The 16,679-nt window shown below is 45.6% G+C and overlaps 1 protein-coding gene across 1 annotated transcript in view; it reads right to left on the reverse strand.

Annotated features, from left to right (window-relative positions):
- Nucleotides 1–494: 494 nt before the first annotated feature.
- Nucleotides 495–16,679, reverse strand: part of heca (hdc homolog, cell cycle regulator) — a 32,810-nt gene continuing 16,625 nt past the window's right edge. The window contains exons 3-4 of the mRNA XM_072580322.1: nucleotides 4,182–4,336; nucleotides 495–766 (exon numbers count right to left, since the gene is read on the reverse strand). Of these exons, the coding sequence (XP_072436423.1) occupies nucleotides 602–766; nucleotides 4,182–4,336 (320 nt within the window). The 3' untranslated portion in view covers nucleotides 495–601. The remainder of the gene's footprint in view (nucleotides 767–4,181; nucleotides 4,337–16,679) is intronic.

Raw genomic sequence — 16,679 nt, forward strand, 5'->3', positions numbered from 1 at the left:
CCATGTAGTCATTCGATGCCAACATGGGGTGAATGCAGTCTTGTTTGACGTGGCGGGTTGAGGGGGTATACAAACGTGGACCTTCTCTTACTCTTCCACCTCAAACAACTAAGCCAGTTCCTCTCTCACCTAACCCGAGGAAAAGAGTCACCAGACCCCGAAACGTTAAACCCTGCTTTCCCTCTCTGCAGAACAGATTTTCCAGCAATTTCTGTTTTCCCGGGAGTCGCTCAACACCCCGGACGTCCGTCGACAAAGAGGCAGTCTGGTTAGAAGGGGCAAGCCTGGCATAAGGATACATTCAACCATCAAGCCCCAGGGAGCGACCGAAGAGATAAACCATTCCCAGTCTCTAGAGCGTCGAAAGGTGGGAATGGGGTGTAAACGTAACCGTTCTGCAGGGATCAAACCCAAACCAGCTGCTTGCATCCAAATCTTTTCCATCCACCTCTTCAGCTGCTTCCCCCGCCCCCCCCGCCCCACACCCTCCCCCACCCATCCTTGGCTAACACTGGATAAAGACTTACACACAAGCAATCCAAACAGATCACTACACCCTACATACCAATTGCTCTAGAAAATAAAAAGAAGAAAGCATTTGTCAATAAGCTTCCAACACTTTGAATGAAGAAAAGGGTTTTACAAAGTGGTAGTCCAGATTGCCACAGTGTGGACACTGCTGCACGTTGCTGTACTCTGAGAAATACTGCATTCCCACTCGCACGTCAATAACTGGCTTCCCACAGTGTTTGCAGTTAAGTCTGGCCTAGAACAGAGCAACAATATTTGTTTAAAAGAAGGTGGAAACACAGTACAGCAGCCAATTTATTCGCTGCATGTCTACATTTAACATCATATCAATATCCGACAGCACAGCACCCCCTCCCCCTCCCTTCATTGTAAGGCTGGTGTGTTAACCTCGAATCTTGCTGGGGGACATGAACCCATGAGCAAGTGAAAGCACTCAAGCCACGACTGAACAGTGGACAGCGACAAGAAAATGGGGTGAAAGGTATTTTCGAGCCACTTGAACTTTACAAGATACTTAAAGGGGTAGCAAGGCTGATAATGATTTTAAGTGGATATTGGATAAACGCTTTAGAGTTATCGAGTTGTAGGGGCTACGAAAGTTAAAAATTGGGACTGAGACTCACTGGATTTCTCTACATATGATAGCATGGACTGAATGGGCCAAATGGCCTCCTCCTGACCAGGTAAGGCTGCACACACAATGCTTTGGAGCAAAAGATGTAGGAGCAGAACTAGGCCCTCAATTACGCTTGCCATTCGATCACGGCTGAGATATTTCTCAACCCCATTTTCCTGCCTTCTCCCTGTAACTCTTGATCCCTTTACTAATCATAAACTTATCTCTGTATAGAATACACTCAATGACTTGGCCTCTACAGCCCTCTACTGTAACAAGTTCCACAGATTCACCGCCCCCTGGCTGAAGAAATTTCTCTTCATCTCAATTCTAAAGGGTCTTCTCTTCACTCTGAGGCTGTGCCCTTGGACCCTAATCTCTCCTACTCGTGGAAACATGTCCACGTCCGCTGTCTTTGAGATATCTTTAAAAAACTCTTGCAATCTTCTTTTTATTATGAGGTAGCCTACTTTCATATTTCATCTTTCTCCTCTTATTGCTTTTTTAAAAATTTATATCCTCTGCTGGTTTTTAAAGACTTCCCAATCCTCTGGCTTCCCACCGCTCTGCATCACATTGTAAGCTTTTTCTTTTTCTTTTATGCTTGTCCTTGTCTGCCCTGATCAGCCTCATCCTCCCCTTAGTGCGTTTCTTCCTCCTTGGGATGAGTTTCTGCTGTGCCTCCCAAATTACCCTCAGAAACTCCTGCCATTGCTGCTCCACCGTCTTTCCTGCTAGACTCCCTGTCCAATCAACTCTGGGCAGCTCCTCCCCTCACGTCTTTGTCATTACCGTACTGTAATACCATTTCATCTGATTCCAGCTTCTCCCTCTCAAACTGCAGGGTGAATTCTCTCATATTATGATCACTGCCCCCGACTGGGTTCCTTCACCTTAAACTCCCTCATCAAGTCTACCTCATCACCAAATCCAGAACTGCCTATTCCCTAGTGGGCTCTACCATAAGCTGCTCCAAAAAGACATCTTGTAGACACTCTACAAGTTGCTTTTTTTTTTGATTAGATTCCCCACAGTGTGGAAGCAGGCTCTTCAGCCCAACAAGTCCACTCTCCGAAGAGCAACCCACCCAGACCCATTCCCTGATTAATGCATCTAATACTACGGGCAATTTAGCATGGCCAATTCACCTGACCTGCACAGCTTTGAACTGTGGGAGGAAACTGGAGCACCCAGAGGAAACCCACGCAGACACGGGGGAGAATGTGTAAACTCCAAACAGACAAGCGGGAATTGAATCTGGGTCCCTCTTGATATCCACTCCCAACCTGATTTTCCCAGTCCGCCAGCAAACTGAAGTCCCCCCTGATTAGTGCAATTACGCATTTCTTCCATACCTTTTCTATCTCCTGATTGATTTACTTCCCCACATCCTGACTACTGCTAGGGGGTCTGTACACAACTCCTATCAGGGTCTTTTTTGCCTTTGGGATTCTTCAACTCTACCCACACAGATTTTACACATTCCAACTCTATATCACTTCTCGGCCTGCTCTTGTAAAAGGACGTGTATCCTTGGATATTTATCTCCCAGCCACGATCCCCTTGCAGCCATATTTCTGTGATACCTAGAACATCATACCCACCAATTTCAATCTGTACTACATTGACCTGACTGCATTTAAGTCCAATACCTGCAGTCCTGTGTTGACTGCCCTGCTTCTCATAGTTGTCCCCCTACCTGCTATGCCTGAAGTTAGATTCCTGACATTTTCCATACTCTCTGTCCTATTGTTTGTTTTTTCTGGAAACTTTAATCGCCTCTGCTCATCCCTCCCTCACTAAGTTTTGCCATAATTTTCACCAAACTTTTCCATGCAACCAAACTCACCCCTCCACGATTTAGTTTAAAGCACTATGCCCGAGTTATGCAATTAACCAGGATTCTGGTCCCAGCGTGACTTAGGTGGAGTCTGTCCCATTGGAATGGCTCTCTCCTTCCCCAGTACTAGTCCCAATGCCCCATGAATTCAAACCCATTTCTCCTATACTGACCTTTAAGCCAATTGTTAACCTCTATAGTCTTGCTGACCCTATACCAATCAGCTCATTGCTCAGGTAATACTCCAGAGATCATTAACTTTTTTGGTTCTGCTTTCTAAGTTAGCCCCCTTGCTGCTCAAGATCCCTCAGCAGAACCTCGTTCCTCTTTCTACTCGTATTGTTGGGGCCCACGACAACTGGAACTTACCCTCCCACTCCAAGTTCCTCTGCAGCCCAGATGAGATATTCCTGTATCCAGGCACCAGGCAGACAACACAGCCCTCAGGACTCTCAATCCTGGCCACAGGGAACAGTGTCTATCCTCCTGACTTCACCATCCCCAATTACAATGGCAATTCTCTTTCCTACCCCAATCCGACTTGAATGGCTTCCTATACAATAGACAATAGGTGCAGGAGTAGGCCATTTGGCCCTTCAAGCCAGCAGCACTATTCGTTATGATAATGGCTGATCATCCACAATCAGTATTCTGTTCCTGCCTTATTCCCATAACCCATGATTCCACTATCTTTAAGAGATCTTATCTATCTCTTTCTTGAATGTATCCAGACACTTGGCCTCCACTGCCTTCTGGGGCAGAGCAGAAGTTGGCATCGGTGACCACAGTGCTATGGTCAGATTGGTCATCCTCCCTACAGCCCCCAATCTCATCCACACAGGGAGCAAGAACCCCAATGCCACGTTGGGAAGCCAGTGTGAAGTGGGGCCAGTCCCAGGTAGTATGATTCTGAACATGACCCTGCGAATGCTGTTAGAAAGTGCATGTGTTGGGGGAATGGGGGCTGGATTGTCAGCAGCCACATCATCTGCAGACGCTGAACAACCTGACGACACCACAAACCTTAGTGATGAACAATGGGATGCTACCCAGATCCAGTGAGGAACTGCGCCTTGAAGCAAGGCATCACCTTCCTAGGGCCGAGGATACTGAACTCTGCAGGTACCTCTAGGTAGATTGGCCAGACAGCAATGGCTTAGGAAGGAGCAGACAAGAAACAGACATACAACCCACCTGACAGCACGGAGACGCAGCCAAGATGTCATAAGTGTACATGGTGCCCAGCTGATGCCAACTCCCATCCCATCGAGACTTGCATTTGATGCAAATTATCTTATGTACCCCTTCGAGACAGTCCACACAGATGGCATAGAGATGCATGAGCCTTCCTGTAATCAGACCAAGGGCAAAGTTTGAGTCAGGTCCCACTTTTACTGATACAAGTTACAGCACAGACATTGTTATTTCTCAAAACTAGAAAACTACACTCTTATGTTATTTTTCTTTTAGAAGTACTCACAGGATATGGGCTTTGATGGCTAGGCCAGGCACTTAAAACTCATTCCTAACTACCCAGAGGGCAGTAACATTGCTGTGGGACTGAAGTCACGTGTGGGCCAGACAGATAAGGATGGCAGATTTCTTTCCCTAAAGGCCATTAGTGAACCAGATGCACAAACAGAAATTGCTGGAAAAGCTCAGCAGATCTGGCAGCATCTATAAAGAGAAATCAGAGTTAACGTTTCAGGTTGAGTGACTCTTCCTCAGAACCAGAGGGGTTTTTAAAGACAATTGACCGAGTTTACATAATCACCATCAGGTTGGCTTTCTATTCCAAATATTTCTATTAAATTCAAATTTCACCACTGGCTGTGGTGGGATTCTGGATTACTCATCTAGAACTCTAGTAACAGTGACTACAGTTCAAAAACAGAACAGCTCACAAGCTGTCAATTGCTTTGGAAGATTCTGAGGTTTTGAAAGGTGCAATACGAATGCAAGTCCTTCTTTCTAAATCAGTGTTGCAGTCTGCCCTAAACAGCTGTTCTGTCTATCTCACTCTCCACCCACCAACCCAGACTCAACACCTCATTTTCCGATGATTATGAAGATTCCCGGTTTCCCTTCTAAGGAGGAGGGAATGGTCACAACTCTGAAAGCCAAAACGGGGTTGATCTAAATTGAAGCCTGTGCAACAGTTTCCTCAGGGTGTGGAGGGCTGAGGGTGGGAAGGAGTATAACCATGTCACGGCTGAACCTTTCCTTGCTCTGCTCCCTGGGTTCAGGAAGTGCGAATTTCCTGGTGTGAGCTCATTTCAGACAGGATTACAGTTAGGAGCACTCTACCATTGCAAAATGATTGGGGGCGGGGGAGGGGGCAGTCCAGACAGAGGAGATGAGGAGAAACTGCTTAGTCATAGAACTGTACAGACCCATGGAAACAGACCCTTCAGTCCAGCTTGTCCATACTGACCAGATATCCTAAACTAATCTAGTCCCATTTGCCAGCACTTGGCCCATATCTCTCTGGACCCTTTCTTTCATATACCCATCTAGATGTCTTTTAAATGTTGTCATAGTACCAGCCTCCATCACCTCCTCTGGCAGCTCATTCCATACACGCACCACACTGTGCGAAAAAGTTGCCGCTTAGGACCCTTTTAAATCTTTCCGCTTTCACCCTAAACCTATGCCCTCTAGTTCTGGACTCCCCCCATCCCCAGGTAAAAGCCCTTGTCTAGTTACCCTACCCACGTCCCTCATGATTTCATAAACCTCTATAAGGTCAGCCTTCAGCTCCAGGGAAAACAGCCCCAGCCTGTTCAGCCTCTCCCCTTACTCAAACCCTCCAACGCTGACAACATCCTTGCGAATCTTTTCTGAACATTTTCAAGTTTCGTAACATCCTTCCGGCAGGTCGGAGACCAGAATTCTGCTTGCGAAAGGACTGAGGAAAAGAGGACATAGATTTAAAGTAATTGGCAAATAGAAGGAAAAGCAACACAAGGAGGCACAGCGAGCAGTCAGGGTCTGGAATGTAGAGTTTGAGAATGTGGTGGAGGGTCAATCAGAACCATGATCTGGAAAGGAAGAATGTATCGCAGTATCACAGTGAGAGGGTGGGAGAATGGCACAGAGTGAATAGCCCATACGGAGAGAGTGTGCAGGCTAGGGATGCAAATTAGATTAGATTAGATTACTTACAGTGTGGAAACAGGCCCTTCGGCCCAACAAGTCCACACCGCCCCGCCGAAGCGCAACCCACCCATACCCCTACATCTACCCCTTACCTAACACTATGGGCAATTTAGCATGGCCAATTCACCTCCCCTGCACATCTTTGGCTGTGGGAGGAAACCGGAGCACCCGGAGGAAACCCACGCAGACACGGGGAGAATGTGCAAACTCCACACAGAGAGTCACCTGAGGTGGGAATTGAACCCGGGTCTCTGGCGCTGTGAGGCAGCAGTGCTAACCACTGTGCCACCGTGCCGCCCACTAATTTGGGGTGGCACGGTCGCTCAGTGGTTAGCACTGCTGCCTCACAGCGCCAGGGACCTGGGTTCAATTCCCACCTCGGGTGACCGTCTGTATGGAGTTCGCACATTCTCCCTGTGCCTGTGTGGGTTTGGTCCAGTTCCCTCTCACAATCCAAAGATGTGCAGGTCAGGTGAATTGGCCACGCTAAATTGCCCACGGTGTTAGGTGCATTAGTCAAGGGTAAACAGGGTAGGGGAATGGGTCTGGGTGGGTTACTCTTTGGAGGGTCAAAGGGCCAGTTTCCATACTGTATGGAATCTAGTCAAACTAGTTTAAACTATTAAAATTAAATTGGTTAACCATTCAAATATTAACAGGTATATTTACTAAAAGTAAAAGACCAACTAATTACTTCTAGCTCTACACACCAAAACTGAGAAAAGAAAATGGTTAAACCCATTAGTACAACAAACTTTGTCTTAACTGGCACCTTCTGAACTGGCAAAAATTATATCCCTCAAATACCACAAGGTTTACTGTATTATCACAACCTCCGAGTACTCAGTTGAGGGTGCAAGTGAGAAGGCTCTCTGCCGACAAGTTTTACTTAAGTCAAAGTTGCGTTATTATTTGATTGATGCTGTAAATAAAGTACAACAATGATGTGTTTACCCCCTGCATTACATTTCTATTACTTACTGTGTATTTTTACACTGATTATGTGGCCCTTTTGATTACCCAGAATATTTGATCATCCAGCACACTCCTGTACCATAGGTGCCAGTTAATAAAAAGTTTGCCTTGTGACTGTAGCCTTTAAACAAATGTCAAACCTCAAACAGATCATTATTCACAGCGAACTGCCTGGCTTTCAGGACAATACCATACAACCTTGTCATGGTAGATGCTGCAAGATGTGTCAGGGTGTCGACACGGATACCACCATTACACATAGGAACACCTCCCACCATGTACTGGGCGGGTACTCATGTGACTCGGCCAATGTTGTCTATCTCATACACTGCAGGCAAGGATGCCCAGAGGCATGGCACATTGGTGAGACCGACCAGAGGCTACGGCAACGGATGAATGGGCACCGCACAACAATCAACAGACAGGAGTGTTCCCGCCCAGTTGGAGAACACTTCAGTGGTCTGGGACATTCAACCTCCGACCTTCAGGTGACCATCCTCCAGACAGTCAACAACGCAAAGTGGGCGAGCAGAGGCTGATAGTTAAGTTCAGTAACCATAGTGATGGCCTCAACTGGTACCTTGGGTTCATGTCACACTACAGGTGACTCCACTGCACTACACACAGAGACAGACTGACACAGACACAGACACACACACACCCTCTCTCATACACAAGCTCTCTCTCATACACTCCCACACTCTCATCCATGCACGCATCCTCTCACAGACTTATACCCTTTTACACTCACATTTACACACACTCGCACAGACAGTCATAACCACCTCCCCCCAACATGCGCACACACATATGCAAGTTTGTGGGGTGAATTTGTACTTGTAGAATTACATTTTATTTTGCTCAAAAACTGTTTAAATCCATTTAAGATTCTGTAAATCCTTTTTTAGAAATAGAATCAGTCTGAATATTGGGGCACAGACAGCCTCACACAGGGCACTTCACACCTTCAATGCACTATCTGGGCCGACATGGCACCTATTGTTAAAGTTCACTTGAGAATGTAACTTTAAAAAAGTTCTGGAATTTACATATGAAAGAACTGAAACCAACATGTCCATTCTAAAAGATGAGAGATTTAACAAACAATTCAATATATAATTTCAGTTACATCACACTGTAAACATTTGCTATAAATTCTGTGTCTTACAATCTTATACTCCATAACCACTGATGAAGGAGCAGCGCTCCGAAAGCTAGTGCTTCCAACCTGTTGGGACTATAAACTGGTGTTGTGTGAATTTTAACATTTTATACAATATTCTCAAATGATTTTCCAAAACGTAACTTACCTGCTGCACTTTTCTAACCTGTTTTAAACATTAACAGCAATTTATTAATGGCAAGACCTACACTTTACCATTTTCCATCCTTAGTTTGGACATGATCGGCTGAATGTTCAGTAATAATTCTGTGATGGTTTAGAGAATCAAAGATCTTTCTTCTGATCTTGCACTGGTCAGGACAATTCACAAGAATACCAATTTATGCCTGAAAACAATTGGTTGGCATGTCAACTGCGATTGGTAGTAGCTCTATCACAGAGAATTCCCTAGTTAATGACGTCTGCCAGGGTTTGCTTAAAGTTTAAGCCAGACCGGCCAATTCTTAATTTCTTTCAGAAATACCTCGACTGCTGAACCTGTGAATGACCGTCACCTACCTTGTTGAGTTGAAAGAGATACAGTGCACATATATGGCTTTTCTATCGCAAATAGCAGGACGCTGTATATGAGTAAATGTAGACTCTGGTAGACACAACTGCACCATACTGCAAGCCCAACTAACAATCCTAAATTGGTTGCCAACATAATCCATCACATACTCAGGATTATCCAGCAAATGCTGTCCAACTGCAGTGTTCGGACATTGTGCTGCCAGGTTTGCTAATGGAGACGGATTGGGGAGCAACAAGCAAGATGTGAACTGTATCCAACCAGCTGGTACTAGCAAAACCCACAACGCAGCGTCCAAAATTAACTACGGCTCCACAATTGGACAGCAGCAGCTAGATAACCCCGAGTGTGAAGCATTACGGTCACAACTGATTTAGGTTCGTCAGTTAGGTACACACTGTGGCACACATGTGTACCAAAGGCTACATACATTCATACACAGGGTTAAGTTCTTTACCAACAGATATAACATGTTTGCATCAATTTCAACTCAATAATGCAGGTAGCTGCCATTCTCAGGTTCATTGCCTTGGGGGTATGCTGATCAGAGTCAACGTGCCTAGTTTTAAAATTTACGAGGAGAAAGTGAGGACTGCAGATGCTGGAGATCAGAGCCGAAAATGTGTTGCTGGAAAAGCGCAGCAGGTCAGGCAGCATCCAAGGAGCAGGAGAATCGACGTTTTGGGCATGAGCCCTGGTTTAAAATTCAAACAAAGCCTAGCAGTTAACTGTCATTCATAATTGACTGGTGCACTCTTTGTGGCCTGTACCAATCAGTACTCTCAACCCATACAGTAGAAATGCAGGAGTTCCCGTCAATGTAGCATTCTTGTGACTTGCCTGATGAATGCAGAATGTAGATGTTCGATACAATGTGTTTCTCTTAAAAAAGAAAACTTTTTCAGGAAACGTCCTCCTCTGAGTCCTCATCCTGTCTGAATCCCTCCCAGTATTAGCTCTACTCTCCAACTGTATCCAGTAGATCCCCATCTGTGCAGCCTCATATCCTGCTACAAGCACGGTGCAACTATAACAAACTGTGTGCATCGTTGGAATCCACAGCGGTGGTGCTGATAGAACAACACACACTTTTCATATTGCCACTGCTGGAGTGTCATACCCGGCAAAAATAGCAGATTATCAGGGGATGAGTAAAAGTAGGATAAAGTCAGATATGGGTTTCCTACATGACAGCCATTTCAGTAGTGGTCGAGCACTTTGAGTTGCACAATAGTCACAAACAGCATTATGTAAATATAAGACGATACTTCATGCTTCTCATTTTGCTAAAAATGCCCCTGCCCCAAATGCAACCCCCTCCCCTCACCAGCTCTGGCAAAGCAAAACCTCTTCACTATCTGTTGATACAGAAGTGAGGGTAGAGTGGAACAGAGAACGACAGAAAGAAAATGCACACACACAAGAGACAGAAACGTATAACGGAGGGGTGGGAGGAGGGAACAAAGTAAGAGAGAAAGAAGAAACATCATATATCGCGTGTAGAACTTTTGAACTGGCTCGATTTTTGACACTTCATCTCCTCTGGACCACAAAGGCTGGTATGGTTAGACTGGCAGCACAGTGGTACAAAGGGCTCTTATCAGTCACTGCCTCTTCAACACTGGTACAGCCTCCTCTCAACTCAGAGAGCTCCTTAACACAGCAGGCAGGAACAGAGAGACGCTCACAAAGTCGTCAACACAGTGCACTCTAACCTAAATGACGCACACACGACTTCCTATAGGAGTTCCTCATCGGAAGGGAGGGTCAGAGCAAAACGCAAACCTGCCCCAGCAACTCAAATCAAGAAAGGGAATGATTCACAGCTTGCAGCCGTGGGTCACTGACTCTACCCGGTGTCACTCAGAGAGATCCGATAGCAGGGTCCGCACTGAGCTCGGAGGCGAAGGCATGCCCTTCGTCCACCCCCTCCTGTGCTACACTGACAAAGTAACATCAACACAGGCGTCACAATCAATCCAATGGGAAACAGTGACAGTGAGCAACAAACCTGGTTCTCGCTTGTATGCAGTAAAGAGGGATTGCACAGGCTACTGGATGTCCCCACTGTAAGAAAGAAGGAACTAGGATTTACCCTGGGGCTGAATATCACTTAGCCTGTCATAAAATGCTTCACGAATGAATAGCCCGGTTGCTTTTAATGCAAGTGTACATGGCAAGGTTAAATCTGCTTTCTTAGGAAGTGCCCGTCCATGGCATTCAGTGCCCATTCCATTTGTCCTTGTGGCTTTCTAGGACACAGACAGTTAAAAGTCAACCAGGGAGATGGAGTCATGCACAGGTAAAACTTTGCACTCAAAGAAGGAAGGGGGAAGCGATTAATGTGCAGTTCAGTTAGTGAGGGGTTGCAGTCTCCTGTGTTTTAACAAAAACTAGTTGACGACAGATCTGTAAACTAATATGTCACAGTGACACATGGAGTCACAGAGATGTACAGCACAGAAACAGACCCTTCAGTCCAACTCATCCATACTGACCAGATATCCTAAATTAATCTAGTCCCATTTGCTCTCAACCCTTCTTATTCATGTCAAGATTAGATGGTGCTGGAAAAGCACAGCAGGTCAGGCAGCATCCGAGGAGCAGGAAAATCGATGTTTTGGGCAAAAGCCCTTCATCAGGAATGCTTTTGCCCAAGACATTGATTTTCCTGCTCCTTGGATGCTGCCTGACCTGCTGTGCTTTTCCAGCACCACTCTAATCTTGATTCGGATCGCCAACATCTGCAATCCTCACTTTGTTCTTTCTTATTCATGTTCCCATCGAGATGCCTTTTAAATGTTGCAATTGTACCAGCCTTCACCACTTCCTCTGGCAGCTCATTCCATACACGCACCACTCTCTGCCTGAAGACGTTGTCCCCTAGGTCCCTTTTATATTTTTCCCCTCTCACCCTAAACCTATGCCCTCTAGCTTTGGATTACCCTACCCTGGAGAAAAGACCTTGCCTGTTTTATCCTATCCATGCCCCTCATGATTTTATAAACCTCAATAAGGTCACCCTTCAGCCTCTGATGCTCCAGGGAAAACAGCCCCAGCATAGTCAGCCTCTTCCTGCAGCCAACCCTGGCGACATCCTTGTAAATCATTCAAGTGGACGTCTGATCTCAGACATCCTCAGAGAGAGGCATTCGAGTCCAGCAGCAAAAGATGCCTTGCTCCAATGAGCCCTAGAGAGACCGCACCCAGAATACTGAGTACAGGCTCTGAACCCCTGGCCTGAGGAAGGACAGACTTCATATTTGTAATGGTGGGACTGTCCTACAAGGAGAGGATTGAGGGGGCTGGGCCTGTTTTCTCTGGAGTTTAGAAGAACAATGATGTCATAGAAAGCTACACGATTCTGAAAGGGACAGACAATGTCGATACAAAAAGAAACTCCCCCTGGATCGAGAACCAGAGGACACAGCCTCAGCATCTTGAGGACACCAGTTAGAGGATTGAGGTGAGGAGGTGGGAGCATAGTTGTAACGTCACTTACTAGTAATCCAGAACCTGAGGATAATACACTGGGATAACGGATTGGCTCAAACCCCTTCATGGCAGAATTTGAAATCAATTTTTTAAAATTCTGGAATAAAATAAATGACCACGAAATGACTGATTGTTGTAAAAATCCATTTAACAATAATGCCTCTACTTCCTCAGGAGACTATGGAAATTCAGGTTGTCTACAAAGACTCTGACCAACATTTACAAGTGCACCAGAGAAAGCATTCTATCTGGATGCTGGGTACAGCAACTCCTCTCCCCAGGGCTATAAGAAACTAGAGAGAGCTGTGAACACAGCCCAGACCATCAGGCAAGCCAAGCTTCCATCCATTGGCTCCATCTACACTTCCCACTACCTCAGGAAAGCAGCTAATATCATCAAAGACCCTTCCTACCTCAGTTATAATCTCTTCCAACCTCTTCAGTCAGGCAGAAGATACAAAGGCTTAAAACACACGCACCAACCGATTCAAGAACAGCTTCTTCCCTGCTGTTGTTAAATTTCTGCATGGACCTCTCAAATTTTTAATTTAATATTTATCTCGCTCATCGTGCACTTTCTCCACAGCCGTAACATTGTATTCCTCGCTCTGTCCTGTGACCCTAATGCACTGTGTGTGGTGTGATCTGCCTGTACTGCACTCAAAACAAAACTGCTCACTAGGTGTTCATAGATACATAAAGCAATAATAAATAAAATCAAATTTAGGGAAGGAAATCCATCATCCTTACCTTGCCTAGCCTATATAGGAGTCCGGAACCACAACAATGGTGGTTGATTCTTAACCTCCCTCTGGGCAATTAGAAACAGGCAATAACTGTTGGGCTGAATAGCAACACCCACATCCCATATGCGAATAAAATTAAGACAGAGGATGGTGAAACTTTGGTATTCTCTGCCCCAGATGGGAGCTGTCATCAGTATGTCTGTGAGTGACTGATACATTTCCAGATAATAAATTATATGAAGGGACATGGAGGGAGATGACTTTACATGCTTTAGAATGGCAGAGCAAGCTCCAGAGCTGAAGGTCCATTTTTGTACCAAAGCTCCTCATCAAACTCTGCTAGGTATTAACCCTTTCAGAGTCTTAGGCTAGACAAGAGTAACAAAAAGATGGGGTACTGGGCTAATCGTCGGATACTTGGTAGTGTGGATGAGCAGAGGGATCTTGGTGTCCATATACACAGATCTCTGAAAGTTGCCACCCAGGTAAATAGTGCAGTGAAGAAGGCATATGGCGTACTGGCTTTTATTGGTAGAGGAATTGAGTTCCGGAGTCCTGAGGTCATGTTGCAGTTGTATAAGACTCTGGTGTGGCCGCATCTGGAATATTGTGTGCAGTTTTGGTCGCCATACTATAGGAAGGATGTGGAGGCACTGGAACGGGTGCAGAGGAAGTTTACCAGGATGTTGCCTGGTATGGTAGGAAGATCCTATGAGGAAAGGCTGAGGCACTTGGGGTTGTTTTCATTGGAGAAAAGAAGGTTTAGGGGTGACTTGATAGAGGTGTACAAGATGATTAGGGGGTTAGATAGGGTTGACAGTGAGAACCTTTTTCCACGTATGGAGTCAGCTATTACAAGGGGGCATAGCTTTAAATTAAGGGGGGGTAGATATAGGACTGATGTTAGGGGTAGGTTCTTCACTCAGCGAGTCGTAGGTTCATGGAATGCCCTGCCAGTAGCAGTGGTGGACTCTCCCTCTTTATGGGTATTTAAGCAGGCATTGGATAGGTATATGGAGGATAGTGGGTTAGTGTAGGTTAGGTGGGCTTTGATCGGCGCAACATCGAGGGCCGAAGGGCCTGTACTGCGCTGTATTCTTCTATGTTCTATGTTCTAAGCCATCCCCAAAGGTAGCGGTCATCTGGACAGCCAACAGCGTAGCAAATCTGAAAATTTCTAGCTGGTGCTCCCAGTGTCTGAGCCACACCCAGGTTGGTAGCAGCACTTCAGTAAGGATCAAGAACATATTTCAGTAAAGGAAGACACTGTAATGTCACAGGACTAGTAACACAGAGGTCCAGGTTCAAATCCCACCACGGCACTGAGGGAATTTAAAATCAACTAACACATTTGGAAGCAATGGCTGATTTCAGTGATAGTGACCAGGAAACTAACCTCAATGGTGGTGAAGTCCCATCTAGTTCATTGATGGGAGGAAGTCTGCTGCCCTTACCCAGTTCAGCCTACATGTGACTCTATACCCACACCATACAGGCTCGCTCTTAACTGTCCTCTGAAATGGCCAGGCAATTAAGGATGGGCAACAAATGATGCCCACCTCCTATGAACAAATAAATTAGAAGTAGGATTGTAAAGGTCTGGATAGCAGTATAAGTTAATATTTAACTGGATGAGACAGCACTGGGACTAACCGCAAACCAACCATTCACTAAACTTCCCATGCCCCGCCAATGACAATGTAAAAGCCTACAATCCTGTGATTATCCCTCGTCTCAAGAGCTGATGTGTAGGTTATATTTAAACACTTGCTCAACATCAAATGAAAGCGGCACTGTGTCAACATCAAACAGTATCTGGTGCCCAACATAATTCCAATCCTGAATACGCTGCCTGAAATGGTGGTGGAAGCTGCTTCAAGGCTAACATTTGAAAGGAAATCAAATACATGTGGAGAAGGGGGTGGGGAGGGGGAATGCAAGGACTTGGAGAAAGCCTATGATGTGAGGTGGGAGAATGTGTAAAATTCACCCGGATCGCATTTCCAAAGAGCTAGAATCACCAGAGTGGGTCGAATGGCCATTTATGTGCTGTATAAGGATGTTCTAGCTATGGAGGAAGTGCAAAAAAGATTTATCAGAGTGATTCATGGGATGGCAGGACTGATAAATGAAGAGGGGCTGAATCAGTCAGGACTATATTCACTGGGGAGTAAGGGAAATCACACAGAAACTACTAACAGGATCAGACAGGGGAAACACAGAAAGGATATCCCCAATGAGGGAGTCCAGAACCAGAGGCCACAGTGTAAAGATATGGGGTAGGCCATTTTTATTTTTTTAAATCATTTGTGAAATGTAGGAGTCGCTGGCTGGCCAGCTTTATTGCCCGTCATTGGTTGGGGCTTTGTAGTGATTGGTACAACTGATTGACTTGCTACACCATTTCAGAGGGAAATTGAGAGTCAACCACATTGCTGGTTGAGTTTAGGCCAGACCAGGTGACGAAGGCAGATTTCCTTCCCTGAAGGAGATTGGTGAACCAGATGGGGCTTTCCTGACAATTGGCAATGGTCATCAGTAGATTCTTAATTCCAGATTTTTAAAAAAATTGAATTCAAAGTTCACCATCTACATTGGCAAGATTTGAACCCAGGTCCCCAGAACATTAGTTGAGTTTCTGGATTAATAATCTAGCGATAACATCACTGAGCCATCACTTCCTCTTAGTCCTTGAGGGCCAAGGAGAAACGTCTTCACTCAGAGTGTTGAGCCTGTGGAATTCTCTACCACAGGAAGTGATTCAGGCAAAAATATTGGTTGCTTTCAAGGAGTTAGATATAGTGCTTAAGGCTAAGGGGATCAAAGGGTGTGGGGAAAAAAGCATGAGCCAGGTACTGAGTTGGAGGGATAGCTATGACCATACTAACTGGCAGAGCAGGCTCAATGGGCCGAATGGCCTTCTACTTTCTAGGTTGCTTGATAATTCTGTAACAGGCCGGTGAAACCTCTCCAAAGCAAGAGCATTTGTCCTGGTGGCAAACCAAACAAAACCTGTGGCATTTGGGGTTAAGTGACCCTGCCCTCATGGGGAAGGTGGATGGTCCATGCCAAGCTCAGCATTAACCAGCTGCTAGGGCTACAGATTCATGGGATACCATGCCCAATAATGGTCCATGGCACAGCTCTGCATAAAGTGACAATGAGTAGCAGAAGGATTTAAACAGAAGCATTGGGTCATTGAAGAAAATGGAAGGGTGGCACTGAATGGGTTATCGTTTCACCTCCAGGGCCCACACAATTCACTCAAGATCGATGACCTCACTGTTCATTCACTCTCCGAACCAATCACAGGAGGATTACCCCATTATGGAGGCACAGAGCACAAAAGCAAGGAGAGATTATCATGAACCTTTACAATAACGTGTTGCCTCAGCTCCAAATGGATCACAACTCTTGTTAGCACATGGGAAGGTGTAGAGATGGTCCAGAAACAGTGAATAAGGATGGTCATGGGGCAAAGGTCTTCAATAGTTCCCAAGGTTGTTCTCCTTAGAGAAGGTTAGAATGAGTAGATAGATGAACAGAGGAGACAAGAGAGAAACTCTTGCCATTGATAGAAACAACGAGAGTCTGAGAGTGCCAGCTCATGATGAATCACAGAA

The sequence above is a fragment of the Chiloscyllium punctatum genome, chromosome 11 (assembly GCF_047496795.1).
Source record: "Chiloscyllium punctatum isolate Juve2018m chromosome 11, sChiPun1.3, whole genome shotgun sequence".
In the NCBI taxonomy this organism is placed as follows: domain Eukaryota; kingdom Metazoa; phylum Chordata; class Chondrichthyes; order Orectolobiformes; family Hemiscylliidae; genus Chiloscyllium; species Chiloscyllium punctatum.